The 25,300-nt window shown below is 45.8% G+C and overlaps 3 protein-coding genes across 3 annotated transcripts in view; all 3 read right to left on the reverse strand.

Moving 5' to 3' along the window:
- Positions 1–1,341, reverse strand: part of Thegl (theg spermatid protein like) — a 32,728-nt gene extending 31,387 nt beyond the window's left edge. The window contains exons 1-2 of the mRNA XM_045130183.1: positions 1,180–1,341; positions 830–1,053 (exon numbers count right to left, since the gene is read on the reverse strand). Of these exons, the coding sequence (XP_044986118.1) occupies positions 830–1,053; positions 1,180–1,341 (386 nt within the window). The remainder of the gene's footprint in view (positions 1–829; positions 1,054–1,179) is intronic.
- Positions 1,342–3,611: 2,270 nt separating this feature from the next.
- Arl9 (ADP ribosylation factor like GTPase 9) lies at positions 3,612–13,558 on the reverse strand. Its single transcript, XM_045130184.1, has 6 exons — positions 13,536–13,558; positions 12,321–12,465; positions 12,066–12,173; positions 9,546–9,708; positions 9,099–9,274; positions 3,612–3,941 (listed from the first exon to the last, which is right to left on the reverse strand). The coding sequence occupies exons 1-6, from the start codon at positions 13,556–13,558 to the stop codon at positions 3,765–3,767; spliced, it is 792 nt and encodes a 263-aa protein (XP_044986119.1). The 3' UTR covers positions 3,612–3,764.
- A 2,988-nt stretch (positions 13,559–16,546) lies between these two features.
- Srp72 (signal recognition particle 72) overlaps positions 16,547–25,300 on the reverse strand; it is a 30,094-nt gene continuing 21,340 nt past the window's right edge. Inside the window, exons 14-19 of the mRNA XM_004665383.2 lie at positions 24,658–24,761; positions 24,463–24,540; positions 23,059–23,196; positions 21,654–21,691; positions 19,495–19,654; positions 16,547–18,249 (exon numbers count right to left, since the gene is read on the reverse strand). Of these exons, the coding sequence (XP_004665440.1) occupies positions 18,072–18,249; positions 19,495–19,654; positions 21,654–21,691; positions 23,059–23,196; positions 24,463–24,540; positions 24,658–24,761 (696 nt within the window). The 3' untranslated portion in view covers positions 16,547–18,071. The remainder of the gene's footprint in view (positions 18,250–19,494; positions 19,655–21,653; positions 21,692–23,058; positions 23,197–24,462; positions 24,541–24,657; positions 24,762–25,300) is intronic.

The following is a 25,300-nucleotide window of genomic DNA, read 5'->3' on the forward strand; positions in this document are numbered from 1 at the left end:
GTTCCCCAGGACTCAGGCCAGCCATTTGCACAAGAGGGCCCAGGCGTCTGGAGTTCATCTACAGTGGCTGGAGGCCCTGGCGTGCCCATTCTCTCTCCCCCCTTTCTCTGTCAAATAAATAAAAATAAAAAATATATTTTTAAGTACGGCGGGTTTCCAGAGGACCAATGGACTGGCAGCAGATGTGAGGGCGACTGCAGTGATGAATCACAGAGGCTGTGGAGGACTACACACGGAGAACACGGGATTGAAAGTCCCGCATGGGCAAGTCATTGATGAGGAGTCAATGAGTTGATGTACTCACAGCAAGATGTTTCTACCAAGTCTCATTGGCTGTGTTATCTTGGAAACTTGGTGAGGACTGAGCAGAGAACAGCTTATTCCTGAAACCATGCATCAAACCCTGGTTGATGTATATGCGTGTGTGTGTATACAGGTAGAGAGAAAGATACATAGATCTGGATATCCCTCCTCACTTTAAGAGCCCCTATCTTTGCTGGGAGAGTAAGAGAAATCATGTAATAGAAGATCTCAAGTGCAAGTAATAAGGAAAAGTCTAACTCAGCGGGACGCAACAGTTTGCTGTAGCGAGAAAGAAAAAAAAAATTAAGCATTGAGGACTTCAGGACTGGGCGCGCTCGTGTTAGGTTCAACCTTGCGATTGCTTTCGTGCTTTCTGTAAGTGTCAGGGTGTCATTCCCCCCGTGGAGTCGTCGGGGTGCAGAGAGGTGGCTGCAAAGCGACGGGCGGACGACACTGGCTTTGTTTCAGGCCCTTCGGGGCAGGCTCCTTAGGTGGGTGTGGGGGACTGCGGGGGTGGGGACCACACCTACCGCCCAGGGACTGCGGAGGCCACGGCGGATATCTGGTGATCAAGGACGGGGATGTCGTCACCCCGCCCGGGTACAAGTTGTCTCTGTCCCCCACGCGAAGTTCCAGGAGACGCCGGGGATGCCGGGCCTTGTGGGACCTGGGGGTTGCTCGGGGCTCCTGGAGCTCGTACGGCATGGAGGGGTCGTGGGAAACGTGGACCACCGGGGAGGGTGCGCAGGCCTCGGTGGACAAGACAAGGTCCTCTTCCTTCTCCTCCTCTTCCTCCTCCTCCTCCTCTTCCTCCTCCTCTTCTTCTTCTTCCTCCTCCTTGTCTTCCCGTCGTCGTCCCTCGTCAGTCTCTCGGGCCTCTTCCTGCCGGGACCCAAGCTCGTCCTGCTCTTCCAGGAGCCTGAGCACGAGAGGTTTGGAGGACTCTTCCGAGCGGGCGGGTTCTTCGGACGTGCTGTGCCCGCCCGTCACCTCCGAGGGCGCGTAGGAACCTGAACGCCCGGTCTCCTCCCCTTCCATGGCGCTCGCTCAAGGGCCTGCGGTGTGCGCCAGCGGCGGGAAGCCCGGCCGCACTGAGCCGAGCGCCGCGCCCGCCGCAGGCCCGCCCACCGCAAGCCGCTCCCCTGACGGGCCACGCCCACCACGGCCCAGGCCCCGCCCACCGCTAGCTGCTCTCCTGCCAGACCACGCCCATCTAGGACCCGCCCACCGCAGGGCGCTCCCCTGCAGGGCCCCGCCCACTACAGTCCAGGCTCCGCCCACCGCAAGCAGCTCCTCCGTCAGGCCACGCCCACCTAGGATCCGCCCCCCGCAGGGCGCTCCTCTGTCGGGCCACGCCCACTACCGTCCAGGCCACGCCCACCAGTCGGGCCACGCCTGCAGAAGGGCCCGCCCCCCTCACCAGGCCCCGCCCACCCCTCAGGGGCTCAGCCTCGCTTCCCCGCAGGTCATCTAGTTGCCATGGGGACGCATCGCTCTGCAGGGCGCGCCCAAGGCGCACAGGAGACCCACGTAAGACCCTAAGGGAGATGGAGGCTGGAGGAGGGCGGGGCCCCGAGCCAGGTGTCCAGGGAGGCTGGGCGTGTGGCCGCACACGCAGATCTCTGCTTTCTGAGCTCGCCAGGCAACAGGATCGATTCAAAGGCTGAGAACAGATAGGATATCAGCAATATTTTAAAACTCCCCATTATTAGAGCAGTTAGTTTTTTTTTTTTTATTGACAGCTTCCATATTTACAGACAATAAATCATGATGATTCCCCACCACACACTTTCCCCTTCACAAATCCACACTCATCATTTCCTGTCCTTCTCTCTATTAGTCTCTTATTCTTCTTTTATTTTCTTTTACTTTATTTTAGTTTGTTTTTGTTTTTTGTTTTCCGAGGTAGGGTCTCACTCTAGCCCAGGCTTGAAGGGGCTGACCCTGCCTCCTGTGTTGGGTCTGGCCAATCCGGCCACAGTACACAGATATGAACTAAGCAAAGCTGAAGAGTTGGCCGCCTTGAGTTCTCTGTGGGATGGCTGGAAAGGTCTGTCATCTTGCATTCGTGAACTGTAAGAATGGTATAGGCTTGATGGTGACCCTGATGAGGGACTGAACACGAACCCAAGAAGGGGTTAACAGGCTGAGAACTTACTACCTTTGAAGTTGTGAGCTCACCCATGCCCAAATTTCTCAGTATAATGAGCATCCCTCAGCCCCCTTTTTTGGCACACACAAATTTACATTGGATTTCCAGCATTTAAAATATTTGTTTATTTAGTTAGTTATTTAAGAGAGAGAGAGAGAGATATCATGAATGGTACGCCAGGGCCTTTTGCCATTGCAAAATACTCTAGATGCATGTGCTAATTTGTACATTTGGCTTTACGTCGGCACTAGGGAATTGAACCTTGATTGGAAGCCTTTGCAAACAAGCATCTTTAACTTCTGAGCAACCTCCTCAGCCCAAAATGTTTTAATATTTATTTAATGTCATTGAAAATCCACACATGGGATGAAGGCTTGCTGATACTTGACTTTCAATTAAAAATCCTAATCCCTGGGGGGGGGGGAGAGGGAATGACCATGGGATGTTTTTTTATAATCATGGAAAATGCTAATAAAAATTTTAAAAAATAAAATAAAAATCCTAATCCCAGATGTGTTGCTGCGGTACAGTGATAGATTGTGCTCAGCAGGTGTGATTTGCTGGGTTCACCTCTCAGCACTGAAATATCAAAACAAAGAAATCCTAATTCCCCCAAACAGTTTTACAAATACTTTTTGACTTTTCAGTATTTTTTTTATTCACTTCTTTGAGAAAGAGATAGTCAGAAAGCGAGGGAGAGAGAATGGGCACATATAGACCTCTAGCCGCTGCAAACAAACTCTAGATGCATGCACCACCTTGTGCAACTGGCTTTATGTGGGTTCTGGGGAATCGAACTGGGGTAGGTAAGGTTTGCAGGCAAGTGCCTTAACTGCTGAGCCATGTCTCCAGTCCCAGTTTTACAAATGTTGTAAAGTTAACATTCTCTCTCTGCCTCTCTCTCTCTCTCTCTCAAATAAATAAATGCTCTTTTAAAACGGGCTGGAGACATGGCTTAGTGGTTAAGATGCTTGCCTGCAAAGTCTATGAACCCAGGTTCAATTCCTCAGTACCTACGTAAGCCAGATGCATATGGAGGCACATGCATTTGGAGTTCGTTTGCAGCAGCTAGACGCCCTGGTGTGCCCATTCTCTCTCTTTCTCAAATAAATAAATAACATTTAAAAAAAATAAATTAAAAATCTAAAGTCACCAGTGAATTAGCACCCTCCTTGTATGCATGCGATGCATTGAGAGAATAGGAAATGGCTCATTTTTTATTTGAAAATGGAAACCTTTGGCCTACGCCTGTCCTTCAGCACGGGTGACAAGGAGGTGGTGAGCTGTGCAGTGGGCCAGGTCCCCGTCCCTACACATTCTCGGCCAGATGTGCGATCAGGTCTTTGGCATCTTGCATGGTGGAGGGTATCTCTGAGCCATTGTGAGTCACCTGAGTCCCAAACAAGAACAGCTTCCTGTCGTTTCCCACTTCAGACAAGGCCAAAGCGTCGTGGATGTCTGTAATGTGATAGGCTGCTTCGAGATCCTTCACCCAGAATGGAAAAAGAAAAGGAAACATTGGTTGTTTTGCGATCCTTTTGGATACACTTTGCCACACAGACTTAAGGCTCTCAGTCACTCCACCATTTTAATACAGAGGCTACGGAGACACCATTGTTAAAGATCCCAGTGGCTGTATGCATCTACATAGCTTTGTCAGAATTATGCCTGCATTTCTGGATTCATCAAAAATAAAAATAGGGCTGGAGAGATGGCTTAGTGGTTAAGGCTTGTAAAGCCAAAGGACCCAGGTTTGACTCCCCAGGACCCACGTAAGCCAGATGCACAAAGTAGGACATGTGTGTGGAGTTCATCTGCAGCAGCTTGAATGCCCTGGCATGCCCATTCTCTTTCTCTCTCTCTCTCTGTCTCTCTCTCTCTCTCTCATAAATAAATAAAGTAGAGTAGCCCAGGCCAACTTGGCACATGCACTATGTAGTCTCAGGCTGGCCTGGAACTCACAGCAATCCTCCTATTTCAGCCTCCTGAGTGCTGGGATTAAAGGCATGCATGGCCATTTTTAAATCTCTGGAAATGATCAATTCTGAGTCACTTATTTCCTGTAGCGTTATAAACCTATCTGCTTCCAGCCCTGGGGCCCATGCAGCTTTCCCTGATGGACTGTGCGCGGTGACTGGGGCATCTGTGACCTGGCCCCTGTGGGTGTTGACAATCACCATGTCATTGGTCCCAAAACTGCATTCATTTGTCCCAGAACCTGTAGTAACTTGTATAACAGAACAAATGGATCCAGTACCATCTAGAGAGTGTCACGGGTTAGTAAGTTCACCGATGGACTTGGAGAAGAAGAGGTAGGGGAGGAGACGTGCCTTGTAATGATACAGCACATTAGGTATAAATCCAAGGTTAACTCCGTACTGAATAATTGAAATGACTCTACCTTAGTACAAGTCAAACCCAGAAAATAAAGATAAAAAGATGGCTTTGTTTATTGGTTTGTTTTTGAAATAATGTATCCACATAGCTCAGCCTGGCCTTAAGCTTGCAATCCTCCTGCCTCTGCCTGCCCAGTGCTGGGATTACAGGAACAAGCCACTGTGCCTAAACTAGAATGACACTGTGAAAACCTATATATAATTCGAGCCAATGAGTCCTCTAGAAGCATAGACTAAATATTTTAACCAAAGAATATAAACAAAGGTGCCTTAACCTAGAATATCCAAACCTTTCCTCAGTGTGGCCTAGCAAAAGTTTTCCATTTGCCGGGCGTGGTGGCGCACGCCTTTAATCCCAGCACTCGGGGGCAGAGGTGAGTTCGAAGCCACCCTGAGACTATATAGTGAATTCCAGGTCAGCCTGAGCTGGAGTGAGACCCTACCTCGAAAAAACCAAAAAAAAAAAAAAAAAAAAAGTTTTCCGTTTGACAACGAATGGCTGTTTATTCAATTTGACAAAGACAAGACACCCACACCATAAAAGAGAAGTATAATTTTGCATGGAGCCAGGCTGGGGAGATGGCTCAGCCTGTACAAGCGCTCACTATGCAACCATGAGGGAGGGTTTAGTTGACCTCATCAGAGCAAAGGAAGGAAACAGCCCTTCAATGACTGCCAACCCACCAAGTAGCAAAGGAGTTCTCATGTTACAATGTTTTGGGAATTTTTTTTTTTCAAGGTATGGTCTCACTCTAGCTCAGGCTGACCTGGAATTCACTATGTAGTGTCAAAGTGGCCTCAAACTAACAGGGATCCTCCTACTTCTGCCTCCCAAGGGCTGGGATTAAAAGCGTATGCCACTATGCCCAGTTTGGGGACTTACGTTTTTTATTGTAAATATGCATATAAAATTTGCTATTTTGTTAAAAACTTTAAATTTTTAAAAAATATTTTATTTTTATTTATTTATTTGAGAGAGAGAGAGAGAGAAATAAGCAGGCAGAGAGAAAGACAGAATGGGCATGCCAGAGTCTCCAGCCACTGCAAACGAACTTCAGATGCATGCACCCCTTGTGCATCTGGCTTATTGGGTCCTGGGGAATCAAACCTGGGTCCTTCGACTTTGCAGGTAAGCGCCTTAACTGCTAAGCCACATCTCCAGCCCAAATACTACTTTTTAGAGAGAGAGGGGGTGGGTGGGGGAATGGGCACACCATGGCCTCTTGCTACTCTATAAGACATCCAGACATGAGCCTCTGTGCACCCGCCTTTACATGGGTACTGGGAACTGAACCCCAGGCTGCCAGGCTTTGCCTCAACTACTGAGTAATCTCCCCAGTCCCAGAATTTACTGTTTTTAAGTGTACAATTCAGTAGAATTAAATACATTCACACTGATGGAAAAGCAGCATTACTACCCATCTCCCAAACTCTTCATCTTGCTAAACCTGAGTGGCACCTGGGTGACATTTCCCTGTCCTGCCCTCCTTTAGCCCTGGCACCCAACATTCCACTTTGTATCCCTATGGACTTGACTACTCTAGGAACCTTTTTTTTTTTTTTTTTTTTTTTGTTCCCAGGTAGGGCCTCACTCTAGCCTAGGCTGACCTGAAACTCACTGTGTAGTTCCCGGATGGCCTTGAACTCACAGTGATCCTCCTAACCTCTGCCTCCTGAGTGCTGGTATCTAGGGCATGTGCCACCACACCCAGCTTATTTTTTAAAATATTTTATTTTTATTTATTTGAGAGAGAAGGAGGGAGGGAGGGAAGAAGGGGAAGAGAGAGAGAGAGAGAGAGAGAGAGAGAATATGGGCAAGCCAAGACCTCCAGCCACTGCAAACAAATTCCAGAAGCATGTGTCACCTTGTGCATCTCGTTTACCTGGGTTCTGGGGAATTGAACCTGGGCTCTTTGGCTTTACAGGCAAGCACCTTAACCTCTAAGCCATCTCTTCAACTCAAAGTATTATATATGTATATTTTTTATTCATTTGCAAGAGAGAGAATGGGTGCAGCAGAGCCTCTAGCCACTGCAAACTAACTCCAGATGCATGCTTCACCTTACACGTGTCTTTACATGGGTATTGGGGAATTGAACCCAGGTCTTTAGGCTTTGCAGTCAAGTGACTTAACCACTGAGCCCTCTCTCCAGCTCTTTGTTTGTTTGTTTTTCAAGGTAGGTCGCACTCTATCCCAAGCTAACCTGAAATTCACTATGTAGTTTCAGGATGGCCTTGAACTCATGGTGATCCTCCTCCTTTTTGTCTCCTCAGTGCTGGGATTAAAGGTGTGCAGCACCACACCCAGCCCCTATTTTGCATTTTATTTTATTTATTTATTTATTTTTGGTTTTTCAAGGTAGGGTCTCACTCGGGCTCAGGATGACCTGAAATTCACTCTGTAGTCTCAGGGTGGGCTCGAACTCTCAGCGATCCTCCTACCTCTGCCTCCCAAGTACTGGGATTAAAGGCGTGCGCCACCACGCCCGGCTTATTTTATTTTATTTTTTAATTTTCTGAGGTACGGTCTTATTCTAGCTCAGATTAACCTGAAATTCACTATGTAGTCTCAGGCTGGCCTTGAAGTCATGGTGATCCGGTGATCCTCCTACCTCTGTCTTCCTAGTGCTGCGATTAAAGGCATGCACCACGCCTAGCCTTTCTTTTTCTTTTCTTTTCTTTTCTTTTTTTTTGAAGTAGTGTTTCACTGTGCAGCCCAGGCTGGTCTCAGATTCATGGCGATCTTCCTACCTTGGCCTCCCAACTGCTAGGATTACAGATGTGTGCCATCACACCTGGCTATACATGTCCTTTTGTGATGTGTTTACTTCATTTGGCATAGTGTCCCTCAAAGTTCATCTGTATTGGTGCATAGGTTAGAACTTCTCTCTTAAGTCTTCAGAATGTTATGTTATATTTGTCTGATTTTTTTTGAGATAGGGTCTCACTCTAACCCAGGCAGACCTGCAACTTGCTCTGTAGGCCTGGAACTCACAGTGATCCTCCTACCTCAGCCTCCTGAGTGCTGGGATTAAAAGGCATGCACTACCACGCTCGGCTTAAGAATGTTATATGGGGCTGGAGAGATGGCTTAGCGGTTAAGCGCTTGCCTATGAAGCCTATGGACCCCGGTTCGAGGCTCGGTTCCCCAGGTCCCACGTTAGCCAGATGCACAAGGGGGTGCACGCATCTGGAGTTCGTATGCAGTGGCTGGAAGCCCTGGCGCGCCCATTTTCTCTCTCTCCCTCTATCTGTCTTTCTCTCTGTGTCTGTTGCTCTCAAATAAATAAATAAAAAATAAAAAATGAACAAAAAAAATTTAAAAAAAAGAATGTTATATGTATATACCACATTTCATTATCAATTCATCCATGATAAAAACCAAGTCTATCATCTTTTCTTTCTGCTGTGAATATATGTATATGAAAACCTGGTTTCATTTCTTTGGGGCATGTGTCCAGAAATGGAAATGCTATTGCTGTAACATATTGAAATTCAACTTAGAATTTCTTTCTTTTTTTTTTTTTTGTTTTTTTGAGGTAGATTCTCACTCTAGCCCAGGCCAACCTGGAATTCACTACGCAGTCTCAGGGTGGCCTCGAACTCACAGTGAGCCTCCTGCCTCTGCCTCCAGAGTGCTGGAATTAAAGGCATGCGCCACCATGCTCAGCCCTAGAATTTCTTTTGAAGTGTCACAATACTGTTTTCCATAGTAGCTGCCCCATTTTACATTTGTACCAACAGTACACAAGATTCCAATTTCTCTGTGAATGCTATTATTTTAAGTGCTTACGTGCAGTAAGATCAAATAGATCATAGGTCAAATCTAATTGTTCTACAACAAAACCATTTCTTTATGCACAACAGCCACTCAAATATTGTGCTGAATTAAATTCAACAATCAATTTTGGTTTACTGAAATAAATTCAACATATTGTTCAAATTATACTATGCACAAAACAACATACTAGGTGGTAGTTAAGTATTTCAAAGGACATAAAGGTAAACTATTGGCTCCTTCCCGAAAGATTTTATAACCCAGGAGGCCTAACAGATTGAATATGTAGCATACTGTTTAATATATAGCCATCAAAAGCAGGCATCTCTGTGTTAATAATAAAACTATTGAATACATTTTGGGGGGAACAGACCCAGGACCTCCTGAAATCTAGGCAGGTGCTCTACCACTGAGCTACAGGTTTTGTCCTATTTGCTTAGGTTTTTTTGTTAGGTTTTGTTTTTTTTACCTGTTTGTGTGCAAACACGACCAGAGGGAGGACTGGGTTTGCTTCAACTAGTTGATGTAGGTATTTCCTTGCTTCGGGTAATCTGCTGTGATCTGCGGAGTCCACCACAAAAATGAGCAGCCATCCCCGGGGCAGGCACATCTCCCAGTAGGAACGGAAAGGTTCACTGCCACCAACTACAGAGAACAAATAGGAGGAAGTCACCAACCCCCGCAAAAAAATTAAATAAATCACTGGCTTATCCATCCAGAGGGGTTGCCTTTGTTATTTTCAACAATGACTCAGTTCTGAGTATTTTTAAATTTCCAGTATGGTTTCAGTGGCCTACACATGCATTCCCACAATGTCGGAGCATTGGGTGCAGAGTTCCTTCTTATGATGTCCCCACATTAAGGTCTGATGTGATGCGGTTGTCCTATGCAACTAGTGAGAAAGGTGCTTGCTTACTTTCCAGGAACTCCATCTGCCTGTCGTCAGTGTTGATGCAGACGACATTGAAGCCTTGGGTGGGGGCCACGCTGTGCTGGACTCTGTTCGAAGCCAGGGAGGAGAGGACGCTGGTTTTTCCTGCTCCATCCAGGCCTAGTACCAGGACCTGCTTATTTTTCTCCTATGAAATACAAGATAAATTACCAAGCCTGTGCCATCAGGACCTTATTTTGCTGGCTCCTGACAGAATACATGCCTGTTTGGCCCTAGTAATAATCACAGAGCTGCAAACCAGACTGAAAATTCACAAAGAAGATATAGATCTAAACCCAAACTGTACCAGTTGGTATTTTCTAATTGGCCACCACTAGTTATGTGAGATTACTCTCAAATCCCTTCTCCATTTCCCCAGCTCCTTGTTCATCTACCAGACAACATAGGTATGTATTCACACATGCGTGCACACGCACACACACACACACACTCCTCAGTACATATTCAAGGTGTCATGCCACAGATTAAATTCATGGATCCCAGAACCAATTTTGAGACCTCATTGAGTCCATTGCTTCTTGAGTTCATATACATTGAGGATTGCAGTAGCACTCTGTTGTTCAGGCCGAGTGGCCTCTATGATGCAAGTAAGGACCGCTCTATCCAGCATGAAAGATTTAAGGTGTCGTTATTATGCGTCTGCCTTATCTTCACAAATTGGGTAACTTGATTACAAAATCTTAGGACAACCTTCCCTTTTCTTTTTAAAAAACATTTCACTCTCAGGCTGGAGAGATAATTTAGTGGTTAAGGTGCTTGCCTGTGAAGCCTTTAAAAAATTTACATAATCCGGGATGCACTTGCCCCTGAAATTGGGATGCTCTACATTGGACTCTCTCTCTCTCCCTCTCTCTGCCTTTCTCTCTCTCTCTCTCAAATAAATAAAAAGCAAGAACCTGTGGTCTGGGGAGATGGATCAGCAGGTAAGATGTGCCTGCAGAGCCTGACAACCCTGGTTCAAGCCCCAGTACCCAGGTAAAGCCAGACGGACAGAGCGGTGCATACAGTGGCTGGAAGTCCTGGTGGGCCTCCTCTCCCTCTCTTTCTCTCTATGCTTGCAGGTAAATAAAATAAATTTTAAAAAATGTTTTTAAAAACCTTGCACACTTTAATAGTGGCACCAATGAATGTCTGCAGAGTGTGCATCGTGTTCCCACTATCTCCACACTGGGCCTCACTCAAGCTACTCCGACATACTTTGTTAATTTTCAAGATGCCCCTATTCCTTTTCCAACCATACTCCTACCCCAAGGACTGTTTTTATTTTTATTTATTTATTTGACAGAGAAAGAGGGAGAGAGAGGGAGGGAGAGAGAAAGAGAGAGAGAGAGGAGAGGAAATGGGTGTGCCAGGGCTTCCAGCCACTGCAAACGAACTCCAGATGCATGCGCCCCTTGTGCATTTGGCTAACGTAGGTCCTAGGGAATCCAACCTGGGTCCTTTGGCTTTGCAAGCAAGTGCCTTAACCACTAAACCATCCCTTCAGCCCCCAAGGACTGTTTTTAACTTACGCTATCTCATAAGATCTAGAATAAAAATATGACCATCCAGTGTAAAGCATCCCAATTTCAGGGGGATGTGCACCTCAGAATCTAGAGCATTCAGCTCACCCTTGAGGCCCTGGGTTCAATCCCTGACACTAAAAATAAATCAATAATAAAAGAATACAGCCGGGTGTGGTGGCGCACGCCTTTAATCCCAACGCTCGGGAGGCAGAGGCAGGAAGATCGCCTTGAATTTGAGGTCACCCTGAGACTACATAGTGAATTCCAGGTCAGCCTGGGCTAGAGTGAGACCCTATCTCAAAATATTTAAAAAAAAAAAAGTCAAAGCTACAGGCTGCTTCATGCTTATTTTCTAGGGAAAGCTGCGGTCATTTTAAAATCACGAGTTCATATGCCAACCTAATTCTGAACATCACTGTTTTTTATGGAAAAGTTCTCAGCCACTTACGGCTCTGTGTAGGCTGTTTCACCAGAGATCAAATCTCCGTTAATAATTCAAATTGTGTAGAACCAGAAAGGAGCTCTGGGCCAGGGGACTGTGGGGACACCAAGTCCATCCAGTTGACCCAAAAACAATGCCTGGGTTTCTAAGACCTGACAGCTGTTTGCGACCCTGCCTTCTACGGCTGCGGGTCTTAAAGCCAGAGAGCCCGCAAACATATGTGCACACCCCAGGAGCCCCGTCCCTTCCAGAGGGCCGGCGGGGGTGGTCTTGTGTGCTAGGTTGGAGTGTCCAGGAGCAGATCAGTCCCGAGGGCCAGGAGGAGCCCAGTTAAGCTTTCTGGTCCCTCGACGCTATATCCCATACACCCACGACCCCCAGGGCTGGGGCGCGGGAAGGGGACGGTGGGGGGCTTGGCCGGCCGGGGAGAAGGGGTGGAGAAGCCGGGCCCACTCCCCCTCCGTCCCCGGCCCACGTCACAGAGCGGGACGCCCACCGTGCCCGGGAGCGCGCGGGGGTCCCGGCCCGGCCCCTCACCGGCGGCGGCGGGGTCCTGGCCAGCGCGCCGCTGCCGCCGTCCGTCCCCGGGCCCTGGCGTCGCTCTTCGGGCTCCTCGGGGTCGCTCCTCTTCTCCTCCCTTCTGCTCGACTCCTTCCTCCTCTCTTTCCCTCGCTCCTTACGCTTCTCCGCCTCCTTTTTCTCTTTCTCTTTCTCTTCCTTTCCCCGAATTCTCTCCTTCTCCGCCTTGGCTCTGGCCCTGTCCATCCCCACCGCCCCTGCCCCCCAGCTGACCCCCGCCCCCGCCCGGCGGCCCGGCAGGCTGGGCAGGTGTGGCCGCGCACTGGACACGTAGGTGCCCAGGGCGTGGGCCGCCGAGTCGTCCTTCCCGGGGGAGGCGGGACCGCGAGGGCGCCGAGGGGAGGGGAGGGAGCCCGGCCTAGGGGGGCCCGGGGAGCCCCCAGTTGAGGGGACCGTGCGGGGCAGGAATAAATAAATGTCCCGGGGTGCTCTGGCTCCGCTGAGGCCGGGCAAGCTGTCGCCTTTCCAGGGAACGTGTCCTTAAGAGTTTGGCCTCTGGCTACAACCCCAGTTCTGGTTCCCAGCGATGCCTCCAACCTGGAGAAGGACCACGGTGCCAGGGTCCTCAGTGTCCCCAGAGGACTCCCCTCCTCTCCCCAAGTCACATAGGTCTGGAAAGCAAAGTTGTTTCTTCCCGCCAGCCCTCCACCGGGACAGAGATGTAAAGGTTCCCACTTTCTTAAACTCCTGTATCATCTGGACTCAGTCTATTTCACAATTTAACAAGACTCGATTTTAGGGAGTTGCTCAGTGATAGACGGCTTGCCGAATGAGACACTTTGGGTTCATCACCCAAGCAATACATACATACATGGGTTTGTTGGTGGGAATGTACTCTGGTTCAGCCATTGTAGAAATCCAAGTGTGGAGATTCTTGAGACGGCTAAAAATAGATTTACCATACGACCCAGCTATAACACTCCTAGGCATATATCCTAGGGACTCGTCTCACTAGCTTAGAGATACTTGCACAACAATGTTTACTGCTGCTCTATAGCTAGGAAATGGAACCAGCCTAGATGTCCTTCAACAGATGAGTGGATAATAAAAATGGGGCACATTTACACAATGGAATTCTATTCAGCAGTAAAGAAAAACTACGAAATTTGCAGGGAAATGGATGGATCTGGAAAGGATTCTATTAAGTGAGGTAACCCAGGCCCAGAAAGCCAAACGTCACGTTTTCTGTAATATGTGGACCCTAGTTACAAATGTTTAGACTTGTGTGTGAATTGGAGTAAATATCAGTAGCAGAGGCCAGTAATCTAGAAAAGGACTCTAAGGGAGGGAGGAGAGGGCTGGACCTAAGGGGATGGTACTGCACATATGTAAGTAGATGGACAGATTAATGTGGGTGGAATGGCCTACGTGAGGTCTGGGGAAGAGATTGAGTAAAAGGAATATGGGGGGAGGGGCAATCAAAATTACAGGATATTGTGAATAAGCCACATCGTAATCTACTTTTTTGGATAATGGCACACCCTGAAGCCACAGACTAGAAAAATTTCAGTGCCAGGGATGGGATATCTTCCAGTGAGTTGTTGGCCAGGGAGGTCTTTGATGTCCCCAGAACATTACAGGCTATTACTAAGGATATTGGTTTCCCACCAGGAATAGATAAGACCCTACTGTGAAGACTTCACATGCCTGGGCTGCAAAGTCACTGAGAAATTAAACTGGGGCTGAACTGAAAACCTCCCAGTAGACCAGCTGACAGAAAGCTGGAAAAAGCTGCGCTGCATGCAGTCCTATGGGAGACAGAAGCCATCAGTGTGAAAGCAGTGGACACTGCAGGCTTCAAGTCTGGCCGGCCAAGCCAAGCGAGCCAGCGGGTGCAACAGTGGCACGTCTGTTATGGGGGAAGCCAACTGCTCTCTAACTGGACTGGAGACCCACTCTATGGGAGGGAATACATGCCTGGCACTGAAAACCTAATCAAAAGCTGATAGTGGGGGAGGTCACGAGCCTTAGCCTGCTCTTGTCTGGCTAAATGCATATATTTTGCTCACCAAACTGCCCTGTGAGCACTTTACTTCATAGTCATACCCATATATTAATACTAATCTCACTTTTGGTTAGAGAATCTTATTTTTTCAGAAGGTGGTGACCCCTGGAATGACCCAAAAGGCACCATAGTGCTCAGAAGACATGATGGAGGAATGTTCAGCACTGAAACGACTCTATCACACCTTCTAAGGATCAGAGTCCACTGCAGAAGAGGTGGCGGAAAGAATATAAGAGCTGAAGGAAGGGTGGGACTGCTTACAATGCAACTGACCACACAGAAACTGGCCAGGATATCCATGACCTCGCAGTGCCCAACACTACCTACACAAGACACTCATAAAGGGAGGAAAAGATGATGATATCAAAACAAGACTAATGGAGAGAGGAAGGTATATGATGTAGTGTAGATTTGTGAAGGGAGAGATGGGGGAGGGAATTATCATGGTTTATTTTTCTGTAAGTATGGAAGCTGTTAATTAAAAGGGAAAAAATAAATTAAAAGTATATGCATGTAATCCCAGAATTTGGGAGGCTCAGGCAGGACTGTCATGCATTCCAGGCCAGCACAGGCAAGAATGAGATCCTTTCTCAAAAAACCAACACAGGGCTGGAGATAGAACTCGGTAGTTTAGGCACTTGCCTGCAAAGCTTAAGAATCTGAGTTCAGTTCCCCATTTCCCATGTAAAGCCAGATGTATAACGTGGCACATGCATGTGGAGTTCGTTTGCAGTGGCTGGAGGACCAGAAGTACCCATTCTTTATGTCTCCCTTCTGTCTCTGCTTGCAAATAAATTAAAAAAGAAAAAAAATTAGTTTTTATACAAAATAAGCTGATTTTTCTTCCATCACATAATTCAAGTAGACTGGTAATGAACAACAAATGAATGACAAGTTCCAGAAGACTTGAGTGATGAAAAGTTAATAAAGGTTGTCTATGTCCAAGGGTCTTTTGGATTTGAGGTTAGCTCTACAGGAGGGAGGAAATTCATATTTGATACTAATAACCTTGGTCAAAAGCCCATGGGCTAGCTGGGTGTGGTGGGCCTCACAGACAGTCCCAGTACTCAGGAAGATGAGTGAAAGGGTCAAGGCCAGCCTGGACTACAGAATGAGTTCCAGGTCACCACGGCCGGAGTGAGACCCTGCCTCAAAGGTAAAAGCCCATGGTTGGGGCGGTCAGAGGCCCTTCAGTGGGACACTACAGTTAGGTTCAGTGTACATGCTAAGTATTTGTTTATACCCATTGATTAGGGCTGCTCTCAGCCTCAGAGAAGCTTCATTTCCCAGGGGGAAGAGATTAATGACCAATGTGCTGAGAAAATGACTACTGTGTATGCTCAATTCTGAATGGTACATTCGTATCAATGTCTTCCCAGGCCCACATGGAGGAAGAGAGGGGGGAAAGAATGTAAGCAATGAAGGACGGGAAGAGGCTCTGCAAGGCTGTCTACTGCACTCCATTAGCACCATCGACAAATGAACTCACAGTAGGTCTTTCCTGCACAATACTGAGCTTGTCAACATTCAGTCAGTGATGGAGGAGGGGCTCATGAGACCCCACCCTTCCCATAGGAGCTATTGACAGTTAATGGCCTCTGGCAAACTGCCTATGCCCCAGTAAACAATCCCCTACCCATGCAAGCAACCTTAATTGGGTTCAGTGGGCCACCTAAATAGAGAAAAGACATAAAAGCAGGAAGGGGCTGGTTGGGAAGAAGGGTTTTAGCAAGAGGGGCAGGGGTAAGGGTAATGGGAGATGGATATGACCAAGATACATAAGCAGAGCATGGTGTCGCACACCTTTAATCCCAGTATTTGGGAGGCAGAGGCAGGAGGATCGCCATGAGTACAAGGCTACCCTGAGACTACACAGTGAATTCCAAATTCCAAATCAGCCTGGACTAGAGTGAATCCATACCTCGGGAAACCAAAACAGAAAGTGGCACATGCATTTAATCGGCAGAGGCAGAGGCAGGTGGATTGCCGTGAGCCTGAGCTACAGGGAGACCCTATCTCAGAACCCCACCCCCCCAATAAAAAAAGATAGATAGATTAAATATATCTGTGAAATTGTCAAAAAGAAAAAAATACAAAACAGGTTTGCATCTGTTCATTTACACACACATCCATTAGCCTTGTGACTTCTGGGAAGGAAGGGCAGGAGACAATTTTAAGCTGAATAGCTTAAAAGAAAATTCTTAGATATACTCAACCAGGAAGTTCTCCAAAAAATATCAATGCCCAAAACACTTTTCTTTATATTCAGTGTCCAAATATTTTATTTTAAAAGGTGCCAGGTGCCATAGTGTGTGGCTATACCCATATTGTTTATAAACATACGTGTGTACACACACACACAGAACATATGTCACTGGTTAAAGACTTTTCAAAAAGGAAATAATTTCTGGAAAGTTAATGAAAAACTTTTCACTTCATTTGACAATGTTTTATTTGAACAGATGTTTCTATGGTGTGGAAATAACAGCAATGACTAACAGAGTACCATGTTTGTAGTTCATTGTGTGTCTTGGATCAAAATTTTCAAAGATGGGAAATTTTCATCAGGATTCTTTTGCTTAGTTAACCTAAAAAACAATTATCTTTAACCACAAAAATGTAATGGAGTCCTAGATAACAGATTTATAAACAATTATTCTTGTAATAGGGTATTCAAAAGCAGTAAATACCCGTCAGCTTTTGTAGCTCTCCGAAGTGTTATGTGGTAATAAGTCACTCTTAGTTTCACATCTTTTCAGATGCCACTGCAGATTCTGGTTATGCTAGACAGGAAGCACCCTTCTTAAAAAGGAGAAAGCTTTTTAAAACTCTTTCTCAAGAGGTTTCAGTAGATATGGTCAGTCAAAGACAGCAGCACTTTATAAAAACAGAATAATATGACCACAAGGAAAAACAAGTCCATAAGTTTGGGCAGCACAGATGAAGACTAAACAGGGGAAGACATCACAGTGTGTGTCCCGTAGCTGCTGAATGTTGAAGTGGCTGGACAGTAAGGAAAGCCAAGGGCAGCATTAAGCCTCAAACACACATGACTTTGAGAAAGGTAACAAAACTTGAAAGAGGAATCATTCGAGTATCTATTGATTGGGCCAAACACTCTTGTTAGATTTTAATACTTCCTGATATTGTTTTCTCTTGAAATAATAAAACCAGTTTATGTCCTTGATGGGGCCATTAATCTTCTCATTAAGACAATCCAAATGCATCTAATCTCAGAACACCGGGATTACTTGTAACATTGGTATGTTTTCCTGAGGTCCTCAATGGTGCTAACGTAATTTGAAAAGGACAAGGGGTACAAAGAAGCCAGATATGTAGACATATAAATGAAAAGTCTATCAGAATTCTAGTATCACATGACAAAATTTATGGATAAATTTATTTTAGATACTTAAGTCTTTTTGTGGCCACTCATTTGAGAACACTAATGCTTTATTAAGATCTCTTCATCACATGATATTTCTAAACAAATGTATGGAATGCTCAGAAGATTCCATTTTCAGTCTCCTTGGGCTTCCTAAGACATAATTTAGGGTGAGACTTGACAAGTAACAGGTGTCTTAAGACTCCAGTTGAAAGCAGTAGAAACACTTGGAGTTAAAATTCTGGAAACCATAAAAAAGATGTCTTGTTTGTGAAATGGGGGGAAAAATCAAGTTAACAGAAAGAGGGAGAGAAGGGAGGGAGGGAGGAACAGAGGGCAAGGGAGGCAAGTGTTTGGTCAGCTCCAGGCTTCACCATCTGCAGGGCTCCACGGACAGGAGGCCACACCTGATTAGGCAGCTTGAGGAAGATGCTTTCCTACTTGACGTGTAAGGAGTTATTTCATGAAAATGGGGTCAGAGAGGGAATTCTGTGCTTCTTGCTGCGTTACCTTTATTATGTCCCTAGTGGTACTGAGACTGCTTTAAAAACAGCCTGTGACAACAGCACTCTGGTCACCAGCCACCTTTTCCTCCTTTCTTCTTTTTCTGCTGCTGCCTCTTTTTTGCTGCTGGCGCTCCTGCAGGTTTCTGGTGCCGTGGGGGTATGACGTTACTCGTGGAGGCCGACACTGTGGCTGTGCTGCCAGGCCTGGGCGAGGTGGGCGGGCTGCTCACAGTTTTACTGGCATCCCTGAAATCAGCGACCAGAAAGGTTTGGGTCACTCAGAATCCAACACAGGAAAAGGCTTTATAAGCCTGTATGTGCCTGGATTTCACTTTCTGCACCTAACAATTTCCCATACACTTTCTAATTCTTTCAGGGCGGTGGGTTTCCCAACTCCATAAACACTCTTCTTTTGAAGAACTTCTCAATAAAATATATATTACATGCAACTTTTTAAAAGCTAGAAAATAAAATGCAAATGATGTATAATTCTACACAGAAATAGCAATACTTTTTTTCAGTGTATTTTGTTTCAAGAGGAAGCTACATATAATTTTCAAGAATGTTTTTCAGGGGATGGAGAGAGACGGCTTAGCACTTAAAGCACCTGCCTACAAAGCAAAGCCTAAGGACCCAGGTTTGATTCCCCAGTACCCAGTACCCATGTAAAGCCAGATGCCCAAGGGGTGTGTGTGTGTGTCTGGAGCTCATTTGTAGGAGCTAGAGGCCCTGGTGCATCCATTCTATCGCTCAGGTAAATTAACTATTTTTTTAAAAAAGAATGTTTTCTGGGGGAGTGGTGCTGAGGCTCAGGTCTACAGCCTTACACATGCCAGGGAAATGCTGTACCAGTGGGCCACACCCACAGCCCTACACAATGTTTAGTTTTTATTATGCAATCAAATACTTGTAGAGCATATACTTTCACTTACATTTACATTTACAAATGATTATCAAAGACATGTGACTTGGCCAGGTGCGGTTGTGCACACCTTTAATTGCAACACTCGGGAGACAGAGGTAGGAGGATCACCATGAGTTCAAGGCCACCCTGAGATGACAGTGAATTCTAGGTCAGTCTGAGCTTGAGTGAGACCCTACCTCAAAAAAACAAAAAAAGAAGGAAAGAGATATGTGACTTGGGCTGGAGAGATGGCTTAGCAGTTAAGGCGCTTGCTGCAAAGCCATGGGGCTCAGGTTCAATTCCCCAGGACTGACATAAGCCAGAAGCAAAGGGTGGTGCATGTGTCTGGACCGACTGCAGTGGCTGAAGGCCCTGGGGCACCCATTCTCTCTATCTGCCTCTTCCTCTTTCTCATATGTGCACATGTGTATATTTCTCTCTTCCTGTCCCTCCCTCCATTCACTTATTTTCTCACGTTTTTCAAATACATGTATGTGTATGGTATGTGACTACTTCCTGTACTTTCAGCTCATTAACAAGCCCTCACCAACACCACAAATCAGCCTGCACACAGAGGTGTGACTTACAGTTCAGAGGAAGCTCCGGCGGCCGCCCCCTGCGTCCCTTTTCCAATCTGGTCCTTCTTTTTACCCTTCTTTCTCCCTCGGTAGTAGGAGCGCTCCCGCATCGGAAGCCACCTTTCTGGATCCGGGGTAACTTTTGGATCGTAATTCTTAGGAAGCTTTCCTACAAAACAATTAATAATGAGTACCTTCAAGGTAATCTGTTTAAGCAACATGTCCACTACAACTGCGTTTGTCTGAGGAAAAGACTTTTGTTTCTTTGGTCTCACTGTGTACAGGCTGTTCTTGAACCAACAACTCTCCTGTCTGTAACCTTTCAAACGCTGGGATTTCAGGTGTGCACCACTGTGTCTGGATATTTGAGGAAAAAAATATTTTTTTTGTTTTTTCAAGGTAGGGTCTTCCTCTAGCTGACACTAACAGTCCTGACACTACATAGTAAACTCCAAGTGAGCCTGAGCTAGAGTGAGACCCTATCTTAAAAAAACAAATCCCCCCTCCCCCAACAAAAAAAAGAACGGTGCTCATTTCAGGGCTAGAGAGATAGCTTAGCAGTTAAGGAGCTTACCTGTGAAGTCTAGGACCCAGGTTTGATTCCCCAGTATCTATATAAGCCAGACGTACAGGGTGGCCTATGCATATGGATTCTTTGCAGTGGCTAGAAGCCCTGGCATACCCTTCCTCCCTTTTTCTCTCTCTTTTTTGCTTTCAACTAACTAAATAAATATTTTAAAATTTTTATTTATTTGGAGAAAGAGAGTATGGGCATGCCAGGGCCTCTTCCTGCTTATAAACTCCAGATGAGGAGAGATGGCTTAGCGGTTAAGCGCTTGCCTGTGAAGCCTAAGGACCCCAGTTTGAGGCTCGATTCCCCAGGACCCATGTTAGCCAGATGCACAAGGGGGCGCACGTGTCTGGAGTTTATCTGCAGTGGCTGGAGGCCCTAGAGTGCCCATTCTCTCTCTGTCTCTGCCTCTTTCTCTGCCTGTTGCTCTCAAATAAATAAATAAAAAACAAAACAAACAAAAAACTCCAGTTGCAAGTGAACTCTAGGTGCATGCGATGTGCACAAAATATTTTTTTAAAAAAATCTTTGGGGCTGGACAGATATCTCAGTGGTTAATGACTTGCCTGCAAAGTTAAAGGACACAGGTTCAATTCTCCAGGACCCAAGTAAACCAGATGCACAAGGTGATGAATGCATCTGGAGTTTGTCTGCAGTGGCTGGAGGCTTTAGTGTGCCCATTCTCTCTTTTTCTGCCTCTGTCTCTCTCAAATAAGTAAATAAAGTTTCTTTTTTGGAAAAAAAAAATGCTTATTTAAAAGCCATGCAAATACCAAAGAAAGCAACACGCCAGTTCAACTTCTTTTCTTGGAGTATTGCTAATACACAGACTAAATACTTACTGAATTTTAACCTATTCCTAAGTAATAGAACCAGAGTGAGACCCTACCTTTAAAAACCAAACCAAACCAAAACACCTGCCAGAGCCCCTCCAGTAGTGAAGCCGCCGTCACCGTGAGAGCACAGGGGCAGCACTCAAGCTCCAGAGGAGCGCTCTTCTCCTCGACACGGGTCTCTTCCTGAACCGGAGCTGTCGTCACGTCAGTCTGGCTCTCTAGTGAGTCTCTGATTTCCACCTTCCCCAGGACTGGGGATACAGGAATGTTTGGCTTGGCCCTGCTCAAGTTTTTTTTTTTTTCTTTTTCCTAGGTAGGGTCTCACCCAAACCTAGGCTGACCTGGAATTCACTATGTAGTCTCTGGGTGGCCTTGAACTCACAGCGATCCTCCTACCTGTGCCTCCCAAGAGCTGGGATTAAAGGCATGCACCACCACACCTGGCTCACACCCAGCTTTTTAAGCGGGTGCTAGGAACCAAACTCATAATCTCAGGCCCTCCTTCTTGTATAGTTAAGTGCTGTTACCTGCTGAGCCATTGCCCCAGCTCCTAATTGAAATGTTTCCCTTGTAAAAAGGAATCTAAGTTTATGCATGCTGGTGCAAGCTTAGAATTCTAACACTTGGGAGGCTGAGGCAGGCGGACTGCCCTGAGTTTGAGGACAGCTTAGGCTATATATATAGTGAGACCCCATCTTCAAAATATAGCGACAACAACAAAAAAATCTAATGTTTATGTACTTTTTTTCTTAAAGACTTACCTTTCTTTTTCTTTTTCTTTTTTTTCAAATCTCCCTGTCTAAAAGGAGAGATAAAATCATTACCATCAATCACTGTGATATGATATAGTGCATGAAGTATGGAAAAATGAGCAGGCTGGGTACTTTATCATAAAGCTCTTACTAAAACTTGGACCAGCTCACTAAACATAACAAAATTCAGTTCCATTTCATATACTGTTTTTTGAGACAGGATCTTGCTATGTAGTATAGGCCAGCCTCAAATTTGCAATTCTCCTGCCTCAGGCTCATGAACTCTGGGATTTCCTGAGTATACAATCATACACGACTGAAAAAAGATATCTTAAGTGACACTCATTAGACTTAATGTATAATTTCCAAAGCAAATGTCATCTGTTCTTTGAAAACAGCTATCACATCTAAATTATCTTTAGTGTGTGCATCTGAATAATATCAGAAGTATAACACATATATTAATGACACACTGGTCAATACCTAGGACAGACAGCATGGCTTCAAAATAAACCACTGGTTTGTAACCTCAAGTCAGTGTAAGACAAAGGGCACTACTAGGTGTTGTGGGGCACGCCTGCAGCCCTGGACCTGGGAGGCAGAGGCAGGACGACTGCCCATGAGTTCGCACTCAGCATGAGGTGCGCAGACTGCTGCACACTCCAGGTCAGCTTAGTACACATATTGAGCTCCAGACTAGCCTGGGCTACAGGACATCTTGTTTAAAAAAACAAATCCAAGGATGGGCTGGAGGGATGACTTAGCAGTTAAGGCGTTCGTCTATAAAGCCAAAGGACCCAGGTTTGATTCCAGATGCACAAGAGGGCACATGCATTTGGAATTCCTTTGTAGTGGCTGGAGATCCTGGCATGCTCAATCTCTCTCTGCCTCTTTCTCTCAAATAAGTAAATAAAACTTTAAAAAGCTAAGGAAAATATTTATCATCTGTGATGTGTCTACACACAAGGAGAAGGAAAAATCTGGAAGGATCTGCTAATTAATCCCAAAGGTTAGTTGTAACGTGACAGGACAGAGGGACATAAGTAAAGAGCTCATGTTGAATCTGAGCTCTGAAAAACAAAAGAAACACAGAGAATGTATTTTATCTGTACGGAATTTAAAAAATACTATATTTATTTGAGGGGGAGGAGAGAAAGAGGCAAATAGAAAGAGAGAAAGGAGGGGGGAAGAGATTGGGCATGCCAGGGCCTCTAGCCACTGCAAATGACTCCAAACACACGTGCTCCCCTGTGCATCTGGCTTATGTGGGTCCTGGGGAATTGAACCTGGGTCCTTATGCTTCTCAGGCTAACCTTAGACTAAGCCATCTCTCCAGCCCTAGTATGGAATTTTTATCACAGTGTGTTTTATTGTGGAAGTTTTAGACCAGCCTCAAAGAATGAGAAAACATTACCCTTGTTCCTTTGGTTGACTATCTCCAGTGACTTTTCCACCCTTCTTCCGAACGTATGTAGCACCAGGAGAATTCTCGAGAGCGTCTACATCTACTTTTAGAGACATACTGTCTGATGAGGGCAAGTGTTTACTAAGACTGGGATAGGACTGGAGTTTAGGAACAATATACACACACACGGACTCTTGTCAACACATCTATGCCAACGGACAGATATGGCCTTCATCAAATGCAAAAAAAGTTCTTGAATCTTCTATAGAGTAACATGTCAGCAAATCAAACCAATTATAGAGTATATATTATATTCTGAAAGGAAAGCTTAAGAGTCAAAAACAAAAACAAATCATCTTTACTTTCCTCCGTGATAGAAGTCAAAGTAGTTTCAGAACTGTCAAGCTTGAAAACTACAGGCTTGCTTCCCTGCAGTGGCTGGACTTGGGGTTGCTGAGCTTGCACACCCGCTCTGGGTTTGGGAAAACATGAATCAGAGAAACACACATGACCCAAGCTCAACCGCAGACAGCGAATCCCTTTGCTTCAAGACAGAGTCTCACGTAGCTTTGAACTCAGTAGGTAACTAAGGATGACTTTTGAACTCCTGATCCTCTTGTCTCCACCTCCCAGGTGCTAGCTTCCGAGCCTCTTATCAATAGTAACTGTTTGGAATGAGAACATAACTCAGAGTCTTTCATCAGAAGTTACACACAACTCCCCACATAAATTCTACTGACTTCAGGTTGACTGTTGTGCTGCTGGATGTGAACCTGAGGAATACAGGGTCTACCCCGTTCACTTCATTCTTGCATCTGGAGCAAACCACACCAAGGGTGACTTAACCCACCATGGTGGGTTTTTCTTAAACATTTAAAAATTTTTTATTATGGGGAGGGAGGGAGGGAGGGGGAGAATGAGAATGAATATGCATGTGGCAGGGCCTTCAGCCTCTGTGAATGAACTCTAGATACGTGCACTCCTGTGTGCATGGGCAACGCTGTGTGCTTGCATCACTCTGAGTCTGGCTTCTACAGGACCTGCAGATTCAACATGAGTTCTCAGGCTTCGCAGTCATGCACCTTAAATGCTAAGCCCCAAGGTGGTGTCCCCTCCCTCCGAGGTAGGGTCTCACTCTAGTCCAGGCTGACCTAGAATTCACTATGTAGTCTCAGGGTGGCCTCGAACTCAATGGCGATCCTCCTACCTCTGCCTCCGAGTGCTGGGAATAAAGGCGTGCGCCACCATGCCCGGCTCCAAGGTGAATTTTTTAAATCATACTAATCAATAATTCTAATTTCAGCTTACTAGTTAGGAGACGTGTTGGTTGAGACCAACAACAGAAAGATCCTGGTCAAGCACAGGTACTGGAAGAGCGCGAGCCCTGCCTCCCGAGCAGCAATGAAAGGATACGCTTTTGCTTTCTCTGGGTCCACAAGAGAGTAAGCGGAAATGAGCTGCGCCAGGGTGTGAATATCTTTTGGGTTTTGTCTAAAAGAAGAAATAAGAATGTTACGTGAAAGAATACCACTAACAAGGGAAATAACTCTCTGAGGATAAGCGCCAGGAATGAAAGGGGGCGTGTGCCATGCACTGCTCAGAGCTTACTTCCACAGCTGCTCCAGGTCACTGATCGCTTCTTTCTTCCGTCCATATTTGAGTTTGAAGTTTGCAGCTTCTCTTATCAAGGACAAATGAGCAGGCGATTTAGGCTACAGGTTAAATTAAAAAAAAAACAAATTAGGGCTGGAGAGATGGCCTAGCGGTTAAGCGCTTGCCTGTGAAGCCTAAGGACCCCGGTTCGAGGCTCGGTTCCCCAGGTCCCACGTTAGTCAGATGCACAATGGGGCACACGCGTCTGGAGTTCGTTTACAGTGGCTGGAAGCCCTGGCGCGCCCATTCTCTCTCTCCCCCTCTATCTGTCTTTCTCTCTGTCACTCTCAAATAAATAAAAAAAATGAACAAAAAATATTAAAAAAAAAAACAAATTAAAAACTTTTAACCTAAATATCTGGGAAGTTGATGAAGTTATTTAATAACTCTTTAAAATGGATCTACCCACTACATTCCTCATCTTAAGATTTCTTGGTTAAAGTAACAAAGATCACTCCCACACATACGGAGGTGAGTATATAAATTCATGCAAGTAGCCATCAATTTTTGAAATCAGAACACAATCCACCTCTATTGATTTGTCTATGGAAACAAGCAAGCCAGGGATATAGCTCAGTAGTATAACATTTGCCTAGCT

The sequence above is a fragment of the Jaculus jaculus genome, chromosome 11 (genome assembly GCF_020740685.1).
Source record: "Jaculus jaculus isolate mJacJac1 chromosome 11, mJacJac1.mat.Y.cur, whole genome shotgun sequence".
NCBI classification, from domain to species: Eukaryota; Metazoa; Chordata; class Mammalia; order Rodentia; family Dipodidae; genus Jaculus; species Jaculus jaculus.